At 26.2% G+C, this 21446-nt stretch overlaps 1 protein-coding gene across 3 annotated transcripts in view; it reads left to right on the forward strand.

The window, feature by feature from the left end:
• Positions 1 to 20584, forward strand: part of LOC129963107 (stromal interaction molecule homolog) — a 110029-nt gene extending 89445 nt beyond the window's left edge. The window contains exons 8-14 of one of the 3 annotated variants that reach the window (XM_056077179.1): positions 418 to 669; positions 1477 to 1577; positions 3408 to 3574; positions 5055 to 5135; positions 7232 to 7369; positions 9799 to 10084; positions 12548 to 20584. In XM_056077179.1, coding sequence (XP_055933154.1) covers positions 418 to 669; positions 1477 to 1577; positions 3408 to 3574; positions 5055 to 5135; positions 7232 to 7369; positions 9799 to 10084; positions 12548 to 12860 — 1338 coding nt within the window. In that variant the 3' untranslated portion in view covers positions 12861 to 20584. The remainder of the gene's footprint in view (positions 1 to 417; positions 670 to 1476; positions 1578 to 3407; positions 3575 to 5054; positions 5136 to 7231; positions 7370 to 9798; positions 10085 to 12547) is intronic. The other 2 variants (XM_056077180.1, XM_056077181.1) reach the window with 2 other exon arrangements.
• The last annotated feature ends 862 nt before the right edge of the window (positions 20585 to 21446 follow it).

The raw sequence follows: 21446 nt of genomic DNA on the forward strand, positions 1-21446 counted from the left end.
AAATTCAATTTATTCTGTTGAATTATTATAATCTCTTTACTATGGCTTTCTACACCCAGAAAATGCAGTAATATCTTATATAAATCAAAATTTAAAAGCATCACTTTGTTTTAATAAATAAAAACTTCTTATGAGATGAACTTGTATAGATTTTTTAAAAAGTTAATGAAATTGGGTGAAAAATCAATTTTCAGAAGAAAAGCAATGCGATTTTAAAAAATTCGACTAATATGCACATTTAAAAAAAAAAAGATTTAAATTATTTCATTGTGCACAATTTAATCTGTTTTTCTATTACTTACTTTTGCGAAAACTGCCATTATAGACTATATATAAAATTCACCTGAAATTTGAAATTTCTTATATTTCTTTTGTCATGCTCATCTTCTAAATACCATGCATTTTTTTTTCTTTCAGCAGAAATATTTAGATCATGCCATGTGTGAAGGAGGTGAAGTAGGTGATCAGGCCCGACTGCTTGAATTGGAACGTGAACTGCAGTTAGCTCGCAATGATTTGCGTGAAGCAGAGAAAAAATTGGAGGCCAGGCATTGGGTAGCACCCACAAAACTGCAACAGTGGCTACAACTCACTCATGAATTAGAGTTAAAAAATTACAATGCTAAGAAAGCTATTGCCGAGCAACAGCTACAGGCAGCAAAAGAAGGGGTAAGTAACATCTGATATTTAAGGAAACAATATTATTACGAACTATTTATTCTCTGAATTTTTTATAAAAGCTATGCATTTTGCATAAATTAATTTAACTTTTTTGTTTGTTTGTTTTTCTTAATTTTTACCTTATTTCATTTTCTAGAACATTTAAAACCTTAAATTACTTAAAAGTTATTAAAATGAAATTTTCTAGAAAGTATAATTATTGGAAACATAAAATGTGAAAGTAAAATCATAGAACTATAATTATGATTTGCTTCAGTAATAATATAATTCCAGATATCCAGATTTCCGACAGATATTGCCTCTGCCATGCATTTTTGTGCACGCTTCATCGGAAAGTCAAAAGTTTTACATTTTGTTCTGATATTATTACCATGATATCCAAAAATTGTCTTGATATTTTTTTTGAAATGTACAATCTTTTGGTATTTTCCAGTCCTCTCACACTTATATATTGGAATAAAAGTTTTGAAAAATCTAATGACTGATGTTTAAACAGTTTTAAAATGATCTGAGTATAATTTTATTTCAAATACATAATATATTTTTGTCTTACTTCAATTCGGTGCTTACATCAGTGTTTTTAATAATATACTGTATATGCTTGAAAATAAGTATGAACATATCAATTATAGTTAACTGAATCAAATGATCAAGGGTGCTTAAATCAAATGATTTAGAGGTATGATCAAAGTCATTCCAATTCAGTAAATTCCTCTACAAATTGTACTATATTATTTTTTTGTGAGTATGTACTGTTTCAAAATGAAACTCATTTGTGTGTCATTTTCATTTCAGTGTGAAAAATTGAGTAAAAAAAGAGCTACTTTTATGGGTGCATTTAGAATAGCTCATGGTAGCTCTATAGATGATGTAGATGATCGTATTGTAAAAGCCAAGTAAGTATATTTTTTTATATTAGCCTTATTATTTGAAGATATTTTAAAATACTCCAAAATATACTTCTTGACAATTGTTAATATTATATAATTCCATAAAATATTTGAAAAAATTGCATTTATTTTTACGCTGTATTAAAAAAAAATATATTTAAACTATGTGTAGCTGTTAAATTGCCAATGTATCATCTTATGTTTGCAACAATTATTTCTTCTCCTAACTATCCAATCTTTGTTGTTAAATTTTGTGAAATATCAGTTTGATATATTTCCTATTTGGTCTTCTCCTTTACCAATGTTGAAGAGGTATCTGAAAAAATAATATTGTTTACACTTTAGTTGTATTATCAATAGTTTTACTATGTAAAATTATTCATATATTATATTGGGATGTATATCAATTTTTTAACAATATATTAATTGAATAATAAAGTATATTTATTATTAAGATGCATTAACTTATTCTGTCCAGACTAATAAAGAGGAGGGCAAAACAAATAACAAAAACTGACTAGCTAGAATTCTATAAATGATTCTTTCCCTATCCCTTGTGCCAGATTAAAAACATTTCTTTTGTACAATAACTTCATCATATTCATATTTTCTATTCTCTGAGTGCTAGCTTATATATTCTAAATGTTTTTTATATACTATATTGTTGGTTAAAAAAAATTTATTTTTGGAAAAGAACTCCTGAAGAAATAAAAGTGTTGCTCATATTTTAAGATAAATTTCCTTGCAAGAAACTTAAAATCGTGTTCATTGTGTTGCATAAATACATTCAAATTCTTAATAACAGATCATTAACTTTAAGTTGTTATATTAATGACTTGCAAATTAATGTTGAATCTTTGAGATTTTATTTAAAATTATTTTATGGTTCATTAATGATTATGTAAAATTAAATCATTATGCATCATCAAAACTTGACAGCATTTAATTTTTGAAAAAGTAATGCTTTATGAAAATAAATTAATTCTCATTTTATTGCAGAGAATTTTTTAATTTAACTTCATTAAATAATCAAGAGTCTGTTGTATTCAAATTCTGTTTGTCAATATTGATTTTAATTGTTTTTTTTAAATGTATTATAGTCCTGTTTCATTGAAAATGGAAATCTTATTGTCTTTTTCTTTTGCGGATGCTTACTAATGATATATTCCATCCTCATTCAGCTTTCCAAGCTATTCAAGAAAATATGTTACTTTTAATGATTGACTACAATGAAGTTTATTAAAACTTCTTTGTATTTTGAATCAAAACTTGTACACTGAACAAAGGATTTTTTTCTGTGCAAGAATTTTTGTAATAAGATATAAGGAAATGCCTTTCTCCCAAGCCAAGGTCTCAAATTATATTTTTGTTTCTTCATTTCCAGAGAGGCATTATAGTCTATTGGGAAAGTCCAATCACTTATTAATATCTAGAAAACATACCCCAACTCCCCTGGGAAACTAAAATTAATCACCTATTAAAAGCACTGATGTTTCTTAGAAGAAATCATTTTGTGACATGGAAATTCATAAAATAAAAAATCAAGATGAGCTTACCAGAACATTCACTGGAATTGTTATCAAATCATTGAAGCCATAACTGGCATTATATCTTACTCGAATTTGTGTTGATATTTAAATTTAACCCTGTTAATAAGGTATTTAATATAATTTTCTTAAATCACTAAACAGATAAGTTCCATATTCATTCCAAGAAAAAAAATTTCATTATATCTTTTTTCTAATTTATTTGCTTTTTAAAAAATGCCATTTTAGTCTTTGATTCTGTGATATATAACTAAAATTCTGTTTAGAATAAATTAATGCATTTTTGCAGATCTGCTCTATTTGAAGTTACCAATGACCTTCAAGAGCGAATGCACCGTTGGAAGCAGATTGAGGTGTTGTGTGGAGTGCCTATCATTTTAAACCCTGGCCTCACGTTTCTAGAGAATATTCTTAAATCTGGGAAAGGAAATGGTACTGTAGGGAGTACTCATTCAGGTAAGAAGATGTTACATAAATTAAATAATTAAATTACAGTATTATATATACCGTTATAATATTGATTATTTGTAGTTTTATAACTGTTTTTAAAAAAAAGAATTTTTTTTTTCTAGTTTAAAAATTAATTCCTTTTTGGAGAAACATACAATATATTAAATCGTCTTTCATTGTTGATATTCTGATTGTATAACTATTTACCATTTTTTCATTTTAGACTTTTTTTTAATGTCTTGTGAAAATTTTCATTATTTTGATATTATATTCAAATTAATCCATTAAGGTTCCTTTTGCTATCCCTTTTTTTAGCCTGATGAATGAAGATAATTATACAGACTCTTATTTCTTGCAGTTTAATAATATTTATCTTTCATTGTACATAAATTTTTGTGCCAGATTATAATTTGACAAATTGGAAAATTCATCTCTGAAATAAATCTCATTAGTTACATTATTTTAAAGGATTTGCACATTTCAAGAAAATTAATTCTGTCTTAGAAATAAAAAAAAATATGTAAATTTAAAATTATTATTATTTAGAAGGGAAAGATTTTAAAATTACAGGCAATTGTAATCTAAGTAATTGTCAAATCTCATTTTGTATTCAAACCTTTGAAATTGTTCAACTTCATTTCCCTAGTTTGGTCATTATAAACACTGAGAGAAAAAAGTCTTATGAATCTAATTTTTAATGCCTTTATTTAGTTACTGAAATCACTCTTTTTCTTTATAGGTTTTAAACTGTTATATATATATATATATATATATATATATATATATATATATATATATATATATATATATATATATATATATATATATATATATATATATTTTACTTTCCACAATTAAAACTCTTGTTTGTACAATTTTTTTCTTTCATATAAAAAATTTCTGATGCATTTAATTCATAAGTTTACTTAGGTGGAAAAAACATTGTAAACAAAAACATTTTAGCTTCAAGGCATTTGTAGAATTTGCTGGAAAATGGTTTGAAATGATTATAACAGTTAGAAAAAGATTTCTAATTTTTTAAAATGTTTTTTCATGAATAATACTGAAGATTTTACATCTGTTTTCTGATGAGCTTGTTTAGTTTATTTTGTATTCATGGAAAATTGATTTATCATATAATGCTAAAAATATGATAAACTTTTCTTTTTTCAGAATTTTATTGTCTAATTAAAAAGTTAAAATAATTTGGCAGTTTTAAACGATTTTATTAGTGTAGGTGGTTGTAGACTGAGAGCCTGTGTACTCCTTAAAAATTTTGTTCCTTCTATTGTCAGTTTTTTTTTATAATCTTGAAAAGCATAAGTCATAAAAAATCAGAAACTGAATTTCAATACTGTTTTCCCACATGTTATTAAAATATATCTTTGTTCTTTTTCCTTTATATAATACTGTCATATATTATTACATTTTTTAAAACATTATTTTTATTTACATGGAAAATGTAAATAAATTGTTAATATTTCAGGTTTGAGTACCCTGAGCTTAAGCAGTAGTGACACAACCCTCCGTGAAGAAAGTCCTCCTCCTTATGTAGGAGTTGTTCAAAGTAATTATTAAATTTCCATATTTTGAAAAATAATTTTCCCCAAATACTTCATAACAATATAATATTGTGCTCTCCTGGTTTTTTTATAATTCTATGGTGGACAAAAATGAACTTAAAAACTTTAAGTGCTAAAGTTACTTTCATCAATTCAGCAGTATTTTGTTCATTTGTGTAGCAGAAGTGTAAGTATGTGTTCCTTAATGTATTTTCAGTTCACTTATTTAAAAGAAGTTTAAATATTTTGGAAGAAAAGAGTAAAGAAAATAATATACCCTTTATATCAAAAGAGTATGAGAATAAAGAAAATGACTACAAGTTTTGGAAAGTTTTCTTCCTGAGAAGAAATCTGAGATTCTTTTTAAATTATTATTCAATTACACACATCTCAGGCTCAGTACAAACATCAGTTTTTGAAGAGAAAGATTTATTTCAAAATATTTTTTATTTAAATATTTATCTTGAAATTATGCTCTTAAAATTTCTTTCTTATATATCTTTATGTAGTGAATGAGTATGACCTTGAATCATACTTACTCTTACTCTTCTCATTGTTGTGATTGTTCTGAATTTGGAACTGCAAAATCCTTGATTTAATGTACTGCTTGCATACTTGCTTTCTCTTTAATCGAATATAACTTGGATCCCATTTAATTTAGTTGGTTTAACCTCTAATTGTAATTGATTGCTTACTCATATCATTATCTATATTTTGTCAAAATTTTGTTTACAGATAAATTCTATTCAAAATATCTATAGCAATTTTTTAAAATAATTTTTATTGAAATACTCATGAATTATGCATATTACATATAAACTTTGTGACATTTTTATGTAAATGAATTGTTAAAATTCTAGGACTACATTGCATATATGTGTTAGTTGATGTTCATTTTTTTTGGGGGGGGGGAGGGGAACTAAAACAGAAATGCAAAGCTTATTTAATAGCATTCTACATTGTTGTGACTAAGAATTTCCTTAATAAGGAGGAAAAAAGACATTATTGTGTAAAATTCATATCATAAACAATATTTATTAATGATTTCTTAATAATAATAATTGTATAACTATGCTATATTTAATAATTCCATGAAATATACAGATATCTGAAAGGTTTTTTCTACTTGTAAAAAAATGAATTCTTAAATCTAAGTTTTTCTATTCTGAAGAATTATAAAAATATGGATTTGTCCAACTTTTCTTTTCTGTTAGTTCTTACCTACACAACCTTATTTTTTTAAATCATTTTTTTTAGCAATTTAAGTCAATGACACATTTTATTACTTCATTTCATACTGATGTTATTATTCAGAGGAAAATAATCCCTTCTAAAATTATTTTAACTTTTTCCATATAAAATAATGAATTTGTTACGTCTTAATTATAATTTAATAATAAGATGGAAGAAGAAAATTTTTGATGATTTGCTTCTCTTCATTTTTCTAATATTCAATTTATTTCAATCATTAGAGAAAAATCTTCTTCCTAATTTCACTAATTTTTATGTAATCAGTTTTTATCAGTTCATGAAGAATACTAATATAAAATAATAATTAATCTTCATCAAAAAACACTGATTAATTTGTTCCCTTTTTGTGTTCTTAATGGAAGCATTTTATTTTTGCCACTTTGTTTCATTTTCATAGATCATTTTTCAGATTAGTGTTATTTCTTGATTTGTGATTATTTCATTTCATTAAATAAATGTGTGTTTTTTGGGGGAGAATCTTCTCATTTTCAAATAACAGAATAATTTGATAAATTGTAAGTGTATAAAGAATGAACTACACATTTGAATTGGGAGAATAAACTAATAATGCAATTAATTCTCTTCTAATCATTTCCCTATTTATTTGGGTAGTCGATTTCCAAATGTATTAATTTGATGAATTTATTAAAGAAAAGTAATAAAAAACGAGGGTATTGGCACCTATATTACAGTACTAACTCTCAAAATGTATTACTTTCATTTTTGTCTGCCACCTACAATGTGAATGTTCTTCTGTGTGCAGCATGGTGTTCTTGACCCTACATTTAATGTGTGTCTTTATCTTCTTCATTTCCTTTGCCTGCCTTTCTCCTGTCTCCTCTTCTAACAGCTTCTGTAACTTCCACTAAAACTACTGAGAGACTAAGCTTTAAAGGAAAGCGCTTTCTCATTCACCGAGACAGCGGTATTTCCCTTACTCCAGCAGCCCACAGTCCTGCCATTTATGGACCTTCCACCTCCAGAAATGGTGAGCTGTGTTTGATTTTACCCCAGTCAGTAAATATTGGAAGTGAGTAGACGATATAATGCAAGTAGCATGTTTAATATTTTAATGAATGAAAAAGCATGAAACTGTGCACCTATTTTAAGAAAAAAATTATTTTTGAGGTACTTTGTAAATTAATGTTGATGTTGGTGATAATATTAGTAAAGGCTGCAAGTGAATAGATGATATAATGAAAGTGCTGCATTTTATATTTTAATGAATGAAAAGGCATGGAACAATATATAAAAAGTAAATTTTTAAGTATTCTCTAAAGTATAGTCTGTTAATTTTTTCTAAAATTCATATATCGTGATTAAACATATTTTTTTTTAAAAATAAATTTAACTTAGGATGCATTTAGTGCTTAATTTTTTACAATGCATAGGAAATTACTAAATGTTAGAGAATATATGATTAATGGATTTATAAGTTGTGATTCATTAAAAAGTTATTGCATCACTGATTAGGCTTGAGAGCTCTGAAAATGCTTAAAATGTCTTAGAATATTTCAAAACCCAGTTAATATTTCTAAAAAAAAAAAAAAAAAAAAAAATAGAAAAGAAAGAAAAGAAAAGAAATGGTGTCTGAATCCTAAACAAGGATAAGATAACATCTTATCATCATCAGAAGCTAATTTATTATTATTATTTTGAAATCAAGTATATAACTCTCTTTTGATTTTCTATCATTCATTTCATCTTTAAAGCATAAATTACTTTGTTTTATTAATGCTGTGTTATATAATAATATCCACATTTTCTTTCAATTCTTCTTCAATTTCATTTTCTTTCAGTTCTTTTTCTATTTTATTATCTTTCAATTTTCAATGAAGTAATATGCTTTTATGTCATACAAAAATCAAACAGTTTTTACATTGTTTCAGACTTTTTAGTTTTAATTTTGTTATAAAATGCTGGTGAGCCAATAACGTCATTTATTAATTGTTTTAATACCTGAGATAGTTTTTCTACATGTGACCCAAAGCAATGATAACAAGTCATGCAAAAAAAAAAAAAAAAAAAAAAAAAAAACTGAAAACCATTCCATCTTAGTAAAAGTTATTTTATGCATTCATTTTCTTGTTAAATAATCATGTTTTTATAGCTCTTTGATTTATAATTTATTTGATTATTATCAAAATCTGATTTATTTTATGTATTTTTAAAAAAACATCTAATTTTTCAGCTTTACTGTTATTGTTATATTCTGCAAAAAATATAAGCTGCTTCAAGAAAGATATTCATATTAAGTAATAAATATTAAGTGACTAATTTAGAAGGAAGTATAACCTCTTCAGGGCCGGCCATGTAGGGGGTGCTACAGATGCAATGCACTGGGGCCCCGTGATTGAGGGGCCCCAGCTTGATTAAGAACTAAATTAATGTTCTGAACAATAATAGATTAATGTTCTGGAAGTATATATACTAATTTGTTTACATGTGACTGGCTGAGCGTTTTCTTACGTCGTGAGGAAATCAAGTCCGTAACAAAATTAAAGACGATATAAAAGCGGCCATGTATTATAGTATCCAAATGGATTGTACTCCTGATATTTCTCAAAAGAAATAAACTTCAATCATTATGAGACATATAGAAAAAAGATTAAAAAGCTAAATGAGTCATTTATAAAGTTTATTGAAGTAACTGAAGTGATTAGAGAAGAACTAACAAAAACTATTCAAAGGATTAAATGAACTTTCTTGATTTAGATATTTTGAATTGTAGAGGGCAGGCAAACGACATCGGTAGCAACATGAAAGAGAAATATAAAAGTGTACAATCTAGAATAATTGCTCTAAATCTTCATGCAAACTGTGTGCCTTTCTTATCGCACTCTTTTAATCTTCTAATTTGTGATACTACTTCCAGTAATATATATTGTAAAAAATTTTTAAAGATATTACAGCATTTATTGCATATTTTCTGCTTCTGCAAAAAGGTAGGAAATTCTACAAAAGTATTTAAATATTATTATGAAATCATTATGCGACATTCGTTGGGTAGGCAAAATAGATTTGGTTAATTAAAGCAATGTATGCACAGTTTGAACAAACTTATAATGCCCTAGAAAATTAATAAAGAATTATCTTCATTCAAGTATGTATTCAAAACGCTTAAAAGTAGTTGCTCTATTAAGTATCAGAAAAGAAAATGCAAAATATTGTATTTTTTCCGAAGCAATTAATGTATTGGCAAAAACAAAATCATGCATTAAATAAATATGCATTAGTAATATAAGTTCAAGTTTATATATTTGTTTTAACTTAAAAAAAAATTACGGGCCCAAATGGTTTCTTATACCCATTCCCCTTTACAGAGAAGGCCGACGCTAAGCCTCTTTCTTTGAGTGCCATTCATTCCACTTGATTGTTAAGAAATGTTTGATTCTCATGCAGACTGCTTTTATTTAGGTACAACCTCCAACATTCCCCCACCCACTTACTCCAAGTCAAGCCCTTCCTTCACTAAGAAGATTTCTTCAGAGGGTCCCTCTTTGTACAGTGCTGCTCTCCCTCCCACCGTATCCAGAGTAGTTTACCCCAAGGAATGCTACAGACCTGTGGAAAACTTATCATCATTTGAGACAGACAATGAAGATTTATCTATTGTTGAGGATGACTCCACTGAGAGAAGTGTCACACCTCCCTCCTTAGCTTCCTGCCCAGAGACACAACGCCCCGTGTTCACAGTTGATGGGTAAGACTATTTAAGCTTTGTTTTGATGCAAATTTCAATTAATAAATCAAATAAATAATATTTTTTTCAAATTAAAATATTAATAAGGATTGCAAATTTGGCAATCTTATAGACTGGAGTATTAATTGTAAATTTCATAATGTTACATTCATGTTTAATAAAATTGTAAGATGCTCTACAGGACAAATCGATAGATCTAGAGATAATTTGGTAGATAATTACTAATAAATTTTTGTAAGATTTATTTATGAAAAGTTATTTGAAACTGAAAGATCCCTCTCCTTACCCCCCCCCCCATAAAAAAGTAAATTATACATTCAAATTTTCACAATAATCAAGGCTCAGAATCATATCTCAGTAATAATAAAATAAAATAAAACAAACCAAAATTGAAATACAGCAAATATATTTTCAGAAAATATCAAATTATACATATTATTTATATACCCAGTATGCAATGATAGTTTCCAAAATTACATTTTTTGTTTTTTAGAAACCTTGCTTACAAGAAACATTGTATTATCACACGAAGACATAGTAAATTCTACACACAAGGAGTTATATATAAAAAAAGAATGTCTTTTTAATATTAAAATTCCAAAAGTCATGAGAATTTTTATTCTCAAAGTATAAATTACATACATACTGTAAAGTAAATTTCTTATTGTTAAAATTTCTGAGTAATAGTTGCTATACTTATAAAAATCATAGTTTTTTCAACTGTTTTCTTTTTCAAGAACTTTAACATTTCATTTTTGTAATTAAAAAAAAATCTGTCATAATCTTATAAGTATCGACATCCACTTGCTTATTTTACTTAGACACATAAATTTTACACTCATGTCTTACTCATATATTACAAAGTTCATATGGTGCACAATTATTATCAGAAGGCATGCATTTTGCTCAATACATTTTGGAACACACTGTAACAAAATTATTACAAACTCTGATGCTAGAGATTCAGTTTGCAGTTTATGTTGAAATACAATGTAGTGATTGGATTCTGAAGCGTTAGGAAATAAACGTTCATAGATGGCGCTAGACCACTAGCGCGAGTGTAATTAAAAGAGTGATGTCATTCGGGTGTTGGCTCTTGGAGGAGAAGGAGTTACTGAGCAGAGTAACTCGAACGAATCTGAAATAAATCTGTTAAGTTTTCTATTTGCCTATTTATTGAAAGCACTTACGAACCAGCCACGACATACAAGTTCTAATATTCACAAAATTTAACAAAAAGTTCTTTATTATCTGAAAAAGAATGAGCATTCTTTTTATTTAAATATAATGAAAGAAGAAGAATTTTTTTACGTCGGTTAATGAATTAGTGACAGATATGGCTTGGTAAACATACAACCGATTTACTTTTTTTTTGGGGGGGGGGATTGTGATTAAGATTGGTAAGAGACAAGTTCAGTCAACCTTTTGAAAGTATAAATACAGATTTAATCTACAGTCTGTGGAAATATAAAGATAGAATGATTCTGATCATATAGAATTTTTTTTATCACTCCACAGAATATAAAATTTCAATGGTTCATCATATAAGCTTAATAATAGAAAGCAAATGCTTTCATGCTCTATGCAAACTTTTGGGTCTGTTGAGAGGCTGTTAAAATTGTGTTTCTTTGTTAAACACTTTCATCATTTCACATAGAATATTTTTATGTAAAATTTTCTGCTTATTCTGTGTATTCTTAAATAAAAAATGCCCTTAGCATGTCTTTAGATTTTCTTAGAACGAACAAAAATTTTGCTTTCTGTAACTGATTTTGAATTGCTAAAAAGCATTGCAACTACTTTTAATTCAAAGAGCTAAACTCACACTTGCTCCAGGAAATTGTGTCTATATGTTTAAAAAAAGTAACAATTATACATTGCATCTTTTTTTAAATAACTTTTTGGTATGGAAAGTACAAGAAACAATGGGATTTAAAAATTTTGCAACTCTAAGCAGTGACCATTATTAGGCTCACTCTTTTAATAAACTGATCAATTTATTTTCATATTTAAATATATATATTAAACTTAATCATCATGTTATGCTTTGTTTAAGTATCTTAGGGGAAATGCATATGTTTTTATTTATTTATTTTGACTCTAGTAATTTAGAGTGATTGTGGCATCCGTGAGTATGCACATCATTATTAAAATTGGTTAAGTGTTTTATATTTATAAAAACTGTTACAGCTAACTGAACTTAATGAAATGTACATAAATTAGTTATACTTGGAAAAAATAGTTAATATTTTACAAATGTATTTATTTGGCAGTTTGGATAATTCTTTTTTAATGAACTTGCTTATAGCTTCTTGCAGCTCAGAGGCCATAAGCAGTTGCTAAGCTGGAAATCTGTCATTGGCAGAGAGAATATATTTCTGATTAATATTAAAATAATATCAACACCTCATTTATAAGCGTATTTATCTCTAAAATCAAATTTAAAAGTCTTTTCCTATTTAGGAACAGTGGAGAGGAACCTGTACAAAAGAGCAAAGACTCCGAACCTATGATTCAGCAGCTCACTACTGACCAGTCTAATGGCAAGATGTCGGACATTGTGCGCAAAATCAGTGCCAGTATTATGAGTGACAAGAAAAAGAAACCTGGCAGCTTGGTGATTGAGGCACTGAAGAAAAGTGCCAGCTCCTCCAATATTATAGAGAATGCTGATGGAGGTGCCTCCTCTGAGTCGTCATCCAGTGTTGTCTCTGAGGAGAAAGTTAAGAAAAAGAAGTTCTTCCAGACACTTAGGCATCGGAAACCTAAATTTTGATTTCTCTTCCCTCAGTAATAGTGTCTGTGAAGAACTTGTGACAATATTTTCATGAAACTAGGTCGTGATTTTGCTGAAAAGAACCAATTCACAGTATAATGCATTATCACTGTATTGCACTGTGATAATTAAATATGGTAAATCATTTTTTGACCTCAGTATTTGTAAATTTATTGTCTTTGTGTAATTAAGGAACTGATGAATATGCAATTTTCTTCCTTTTTTGTGATAATACAAATGCTAAATGTTGTCGTACTTAGTCAGTTTTGATACTGTAGAGATGTCCTGGAATGAGATGTTTTCTAATCAATCCAGATTATCAAATCTATAAAGTAGTGTATATTTTTTTAAAGTTTGTGGCTTTATTTTTTGAATGAAATATTCGTACTGAATCATGAATTTCTTGTAAAAGTTTAATTTTATGTTTTCTAAAGGAATTTAATTGGAAAGACTTAAAACTATTTAGTTTTTATTTTTCTTAGAAGTGGCATGTTGTGCTACATGTTCCTTTTTTTTTTTTTTTAATGAGTGAATTTGAATCCTAGTTTTATTAAAAATATCAAAATTAAAATTTTCAGTCTTGCTTTTTTTTAGTCCAGTTTTTAGTGATTGAATTTTTGTTATTATTATTGAAATGGCACTTCAATTTTGCATGTTGTTAATATGTAAACAAAATTCCAAAGTTTCATTTAGATTTTAATGATTCTTCTCCTTTAGTTGCCATATATTTGTATGTCATTGTTTAAAGATTATTTTTTAAGTATTATTTTAAAAATTATTTCTTTTGGCAAAGTATTATTTTGAAAAATTATATTAGTTTCTTTTTAATAATAATTATATAGATATGAGCTTAAAAAACTCTTTCAAAGGATTTTCCCGAATTTTGCATTTAGTTTTTCGAAAATTACAATATATGACAGTAATATTTCTTGTATTATATACTAAATACTAATGTTTGAATGTATCTTTTCTGACATAGTTCTTCAAAAACTTGGGAAATTTCATGAATGATGCTTTTAAGCAAAGAAATTATTACTTAATTGATAGTTCTGAACTGCTTATAAACGATTTTTGCCGACTGTGATGTGGTTCATTTGCAATTTTACGACCCAGTTTTACTTGTTTTATGAATGGAATTTCACTGTGTGAAATGTTGAATTGTATGTGTGGTATTAGAGATGAATGTAAATGCCAAGTGTATACATATATATATACCTGTGAAAAGATATTTATATCAGTTCAAAAGCACATGTTGTGTTTTTACTTAATAAAATATACTCCTTATTTATTTATATGGTTGCATGAATGAAAAATCTTCCATTGAAATTCCTCTAATTTTTTAAGCTTTTGACTGTGTCTTGTCTCAAGCAGTTCAGAGGATATGTGAGTGATACATTCCATCAGCCAAGTGCTATGTAGAAAGATATAGCTGATTATTTCTGTATTAAAAAGAGAAAAGAAAAATGCAGTAAGTATTTGATGCTCCAGTCTCTTCCAAAATGATGTTTGCCTTAATCATGCAATTTTACTATGTCTGAGCATTATCTGAATTACCTATTTGTACATTCTGTATATTATGTCTGGTTTCTGTACAGTGAAAGTATGGATTCCTGTATGTCCTAAATCATGTTAATAAAAAAATTTAGTAAAATTTTCATGTGAAAAATACTCATGGATTTTTGTCTCAAGCAATAAAATAGTGAACTGTTTAAAAACTTCAATAAAACATCCAGCAGCAAGTTTATAATGTGTTAAAATATTTTTCAATGGCTTAAATCAGTATAAAAGTTTTTTTATTTTTTATGAATGGATAAATTTGATTTTGCTGCAGTGTAAGTATTTACATTTATTAAATGTATTATTTTATTTTCATGATCATTAATTATTGGTTTACCTGTGTGATGCAGTATAGCTTGTTGAAATCAGCATAACCGCACATAACTTTTTAAAGCCATATCATCAGAAAAACAAGCAATAATACATTTTAATTGTTTTTTTGTAATAGATAATTCATTATAGAGAGTCTTAAAGTCATGAATTCATGATTTTCAATTATTTATGAAGATTCTTCATTGTTGTAAGTATTTCTTGTTTTTACAATAGTAAATTTCTTAGCTGTGCTATATTTTTTTCTAATATAATGCCTTTGACAAAACAGTTATAAAGGTCTTCTTCAATGTATAATTTGCAAGTTTTAACAGTGTAACTTTGATACTGAAAGGAATGTCTTCTGAAAATCAGTCTGAAGATCAGTCAGTATCAAAATTGCATAAACCCTTTCTTATTTAAAATGCTTCCATACTTTTATTTTTCTTGGAATATCCTACCTTTGTTAATATGACGATTTACTAATATAGTTTACAAAGATTAGCTTTATTTTTGATGAAGTTATTTTTAAAGAAATAAAATGCTCAACAATAAAAGGGTATTATATTTGTAGACTCCATGATCTCAATATAATGACTCAGATGATATTATTTGAAGTTTAAAAGTTATGCATTAACATTTTCATTCATGCATATATTCATTTGTAAGATTTTTTGATGTTGTCATCTGTATTATAAATAGGCTAGTGCATATGCATCAAGATCTTGCAATTGTTAAGGCAGCAGTAAAAAGCCAGATATTTCACTAAAAAGTTTCTTCACATATTCTAAATCCTTAGACAAAATCTTGTGCTATGCATATAAGAAAGAAATTAAGCTTTCAGAATAATTTCTTTCCTATCTGTTCTTTCTTGGATGTAAGTTTATGTTTAAAGCAGTATCTAATCTTTTTTATTTAGTTTTTTTAATAATTTATATTGTTTAAGAAATCTGTGATAATAATTAAAATTACATATTTATAAAATAATTAAAAAATTATTTTTTTAATATTTTGTATTTAATATAAAAATTTAAAGCAAAATTATTCCTAAAATTTTTATCATTAATCATTTAAATGTTATAGAAAAAAACTGTTCATGTTTAAATAGATAATCAATAGTTTTGTGGGAGAGGAGAAAAAAAGAGTTTCTGTAAGCTAGCTTTATGTGAATGTAGAAATATAAAAAATTACACAAACTGCTATTATATAATATGCAATCTATAGTTTGCAATCAATAGTTTGCGGAGTATCTACTTCCAGTAAATAAAGCGAATGAAAATAGCAAATACAGAATTTTTTTATTTATAATTAAAAAGGTTATATATTTCTTTTGGAAACTAATTGAACTGAAAGACTTATTTTTATCTTTTATAGAAATAAGATCCAAATGGATTTTGTTTTAAATAGGTATGCTTTTGGTTTTCTAAATTTATTTTTCCCTTGAGAAAAACAAGTTGAAAATTATCGGTAGTTTTTCAAATCTGTGAAATAGAAATTCAAAATTTACCTCTCTGGTGTTGTTTTTCTAATAGATATTATTTCAAATAGTATGTTGCAAAGGGCACAATAGTTTCCTAATTGTATACTGCAGTTAGTACAAACACTTTTTATTTAGTCATAAGTACTGTTAGATTGGATTTTGTTAGGAATAAAACTTCAATTACATATTGCTAAAGCCTTCAGCTGTTAAGATTTTCTTGTCCGTTTTGAAGTATATGCCTAAAGATAGAGAATCAATACGCTAAATGATTTCAATTCATATGATTCAATTTGCATTTAGTTGTAAAATCGTGACTTTCTTATCAACAGAAAAGGGATGTAAATCTTATTTTCATCAAAAATTATTATTTGTACAATGAATCCTACCTATGACCTCTGATAAATATTATACTGAAGATAGAATATCCAAGTGAAATTTTTTAAGTGTTTGAAGAATTTTAAGGTATTTCTCTTCAACTTTTCAAGAAATAATTAACAGTATTTATCACAGAGTGAAAACACAAATTTGTATTTAATAAATCAGTTATTAAATATTAGTTCTTTGTCTATTGATTTAGGTTGTTTGATGATAAAAATATTGATTAATCATTAAAGATTTTAGAAAACTTATATTTCATATCATTGATTTAATTAATTATCATAATTTTTAATGATTTTATTAAGCTAAATAAATTTTATTAATAAATAATATTTGCATTAAATATTTATTTTAATTTTTTGCAAAAGAAATTACAACATTATAAGCAAATTTATTATAAATTATAATCAATTATATAATAACATCCAAAACATAGATAAATCAGAAAAATATTTGTTTTAAATGACTGGACATTTATTTCATTTTGCATTAGAGACTCATTTTTTTTTATTGCATGAAATACTGCTTAATTTAAGACTTGAGAAATTAATCACTGCAATCATTGTGTACTTTCCAGAGCATAAACTGTACCTCTTTGTAAGAACCTTTGAATTCAGATGTCATGCTCAATTTTTGAGATTCAAATCTATGACAACACTCAATGAAGATATGATTAAAGTTTTGTAATATTTTTTTATTTGTTCAACTCCTTTTTACAATAATCACATATTTAGGTGATCAGATTGTTATATTCTATTTCAGAAATCAAAATTTAATATATGTATAAAATATTTATGAAATGAATTACATTTTTTCATGAAGAAAGGGCTTAAATTTGCCGTGCATAAAAGTTTGAGAAAAAATGTTGGTGAATTTCATTTAGTTGTTTTAAGTGTAACTTTGTGCTGTGCATATGTATTGTTGTATGTTATATTATTAGGATTTTAGCATATAAATATCTATGCAAGCCCATTTTTACTATAAAGAATTAATTTTATTTTCTAGAACAGTGATTATATTTTAATAATATACAGTTTTTCCCAGTTTGCTAGTCATAATAATACAAACTATATATAAATGTTAGATTGTTATAATTGTTTATTCAAGGTATAGAACTGAAAGTAGAGATAAAAAAATCAAAACACTAGTGGCCTATATATATACATATATGTTTATTACATGTTTCAACTCTGAACAAAATGTTGTCATATTTCTGCATTGCTCATCCTGAAATAAATATGTGATCAATTTGAATTTTTTATGTACCTTATACAGCTCTCAATTTGAGCTTGCTCATTGAAGGGGTATTAAATGTTTGCAAAGCAATAAATTTATAGTCTCGCAATTTACCTTGCACATTTATAATAGTATTCTGCACTTATATATATATATATTTTCGATTCTTGATACTTGTATTCAGCTTCATTTAAGTACCCTTAGGTTTTTGACTACTAGGGAAGTTATGTTTCTTTCTTTTAAATTCGAATAATATTTTATCATGAAGCTAAAATATATGCAACTAAACATCTATAAATGTTTCAGCTGTTTTTGAAATGTCGGTCTGAATATTTCTGTTTTGTTTATTCCCCTTTCGGACATTTCATAGTTGTAAACAAGATGTCATGTTATTTCTTGTGTGTTTCCACTTTTGATGATATTAAATTCTTTGTATTAATTTCATATATTCTTAAAATCTTTTATTTGGCTAAAAACATTGTCATCTAATGTATTTACTTTAGTTAAAGTTTATTTTGTTGGGATAACAATTATTACTCCAATATGAATTATTTGTTAGTATTTAGTGTAATCTGCATTGCCATCTTACTGTATAGTTTGACTGTAATGGGTACACATGTAATCCTTATCTAAGACTACTATGTGTTCATGGATATCTTCTTCGGTTCAAAACAAGAAAATTATCATCTTCAAAAAATGTATCAACATTACATTTTCAAAACATCAAATTTTTTTTTATTGAATTTATTTATTTAAATATTTTTATATGGGAAATTGATAATAATTTTTGACTGAAATGTGCCTAGTTACCTTATTTAGTAATGTTTTTGTTATATCATTATTAATTACATGAATAAAAAGACACAAGTTTAAAAAGCAAATAAAATTCACAAGTATAAATGTATATATCATTCTATGCAAATATGCTAAATCTGATGTTTTATAATATTGGCAAAATCTTTGTTTAAAATATTTTCTTTGCAATATTTAGTAAGGATAGATTTATTTCATTTTTCTATTCTGATTTCACTGTAAAAGATTAAAACTTGAATTTTTTTTTAAATCTATTTATTCTTAATAGTTCTGTAATAAAAATTATTTTTAATGATGCCAAGTTTTGTATTGAATATTTAGAATTTTGGTATTTATTTTCTTATCATAAATCAAATTATTATTATATGCTTTGATAACTGAATGATCTTGCAATAACAGGCTATTTTTTATTATTTATTTGGATGAGTGTGTCACCATATTTTTTAATTAATGAAACGAAATAACGCTTGGCTGTATTATTATTTTTCTTGATTTGACACTACTCACAAATTATATTTTCTGTGTGACATCATATTCAAGTACAGTTAAAATAATTAAGTCTGTGGTGAATAAAAATTGGTCATTTTATTTTAAGATTATGGGATACTAAAGGGTAGTTTTTATAATTTAATTTAGTTACTGAATGAAAATAGAATTTTATTTTATTTTATTGTGAAATTCAGCATTTAAAATCTGAATTTTGTGCTCCTCTAGAGTATGTTTCTAATTTTCAAAAAGACGTATGAAATATTAGCATAACAATCTTAATCACGATTTTTGTTTATTAATTTTTAAATCTTACTTTTATTTTTTATATAGAAAATATTAAGCTTCTTCATGTTTTTAGTTTGTTTTTTGTAAAAATACAAGCCAATTCTACTAATTTTTTTTCTCAATGTCATGAAATATCCATTAATTTCTGAAATTAAATTAGAAACGTCATCTAAGTCACAGTTGAAGAGTCTTAGCTCATTTTAGATTTTTAAGCTATAGTTAAGTTAGCATTTATTCTGTGTGTAATAATATATTTCATCTTATGGAATTTTTTTAAAAGCATTTCTCTTTCTCTCTTTTTAAGTACTTCTCATTAATCATAAAATATTTCTAAATATGCAGTAACTCTCATGTGAATGTTTGTAAGTGGTTAAATTATCTTGTATGTTGGAATCTGTATGGAAGCATTCAGTTTAATTGTAATCTTAATTTTGGTGTTAACTGGTGAATTTCCAGTTACACAAATGGTACACTAGATTTAACTAGATGGCAATATAACACTAGAAATGATTTTGATTTAATAAATTGCTCGAAATTCATATATACAGGAAAGAATTAAAAAAGATGCTCAGTAAAAAAAAGGTTTCCAAATTTCATTAAATTTTTTAATTAATTTATTACATTTAATGTATAATCTCTGTTTTGGGTAATTTACCTATTAATATTTAATAAAAACCAAAACACAATTATATTAATGATAAAGATTCTACTTTTCAATTATTACAAAGTTAATATGTAACATTAATTTTTTTTTTATTTCACTTCTAACACAACTGCTAATGAGACTTATTATATTTTTAATTCTCTTATGTATTTAAGCAAGCTATGTTTTTTTTAAAGAAACAAATAATTATGGCAGTCTACAAGAAAGTTTCTGTTGTTTTTCAACGAGTTTCAACGAAATGTTTGTGATAAAAGGCAATCTTAAAGGTAACAAGTGAACTGAATGTTTCTTGTATTCGACTGAATTTTTTGAAAGAAGATCTCTCTCGATTTTCGAAAAATCTGTCTCCAATCGCATTACAATCCCAAATGTCTTTCCAATGTTTCTATAAAAAAAAGTATTTATAATAAAAGAAGAAAAGTATTGTTACAATTGTGTGTGTGTGAACAAGTGTACATAAGGGCATTGTATTTTGAAGGAAAAAAATGTTCAATAAAAAAATCAAAATGTGAATCTTTCTATTTTTGTATTGTTTGCGCTTCTGTGATTGTTAACGATGAGTTCATAGAAGCAATTTCATGCTTATTGATTTCTATTATCGAATTACATAAGTAAATGTGGAAATACTTTCTTTTTTAACCTGTTATTGAAATGTTTTGAAACCTTTCTCACCTTCTTTCTTATTTTACTTATTCTTTGAAAATCTATATCGGAATAATAACATACAATAAAACAAATTAAAAAAATGAATACCAAATTACAGAGTGATGATAGTCTTTTTTTGATTGAAAAAAACCAGTGAATATAATATTGTAAAATTTTTATTATTATATAGTTGTGCTCTTAATTTTTTTTTTTTTTTTAGTTCGACAAATAACACAACCAACGCAGAAATAATGATTTGATATACGATTGTTATAAATTGTGTTATTATGATTCTTTATGGTAATAATTTATTAGCTAAAAGAATTAGTTAGCAAACTACTGATTTTCTAGCAATAACAGTTCTATGTTTTCCATTTTTTTTAAACCATCGAATATGGTCTCTCCGAAGGTTTATCGTGTACTACTCTCTAATAAATGTGCCATCCCGAGCCGTGAATACCTTGTATGGCATTGGAGAACAGTACGAAATATAGATATTTACTGTGAATCTAGCATTTTTGCTTAATTCGTCGTAGTATCCAATAGGTATCCAAAATATGTAATACGTAGTTTGGATACCTATTTTGAAAATTGAAGCTAAAATTTAGTCACAAGATAACATACCGAATTTCATTGATTTAAGTCACTGCTTTTATGAGTTTGCGTTCACATGTATCCGAAAGTACACGGCAGAGGATCAACCATTTGAAAGATTTTATTCAAATTCGAT

The sequence above is a fragment of the Argiope bruennichi genome, chromosome 3 (assembly GCF_947563725.1).
Source record: "Argiope bruennichi chromosome 3, qqArgBrue1.1, whole genome shotgun sequence".
Classification (NCBI taxonomy): Eukaryota; Metazoa; Arthropoda; class Arachnida; order Araneae; family Araneidae; genus Argiope; species Argiope bruennichi.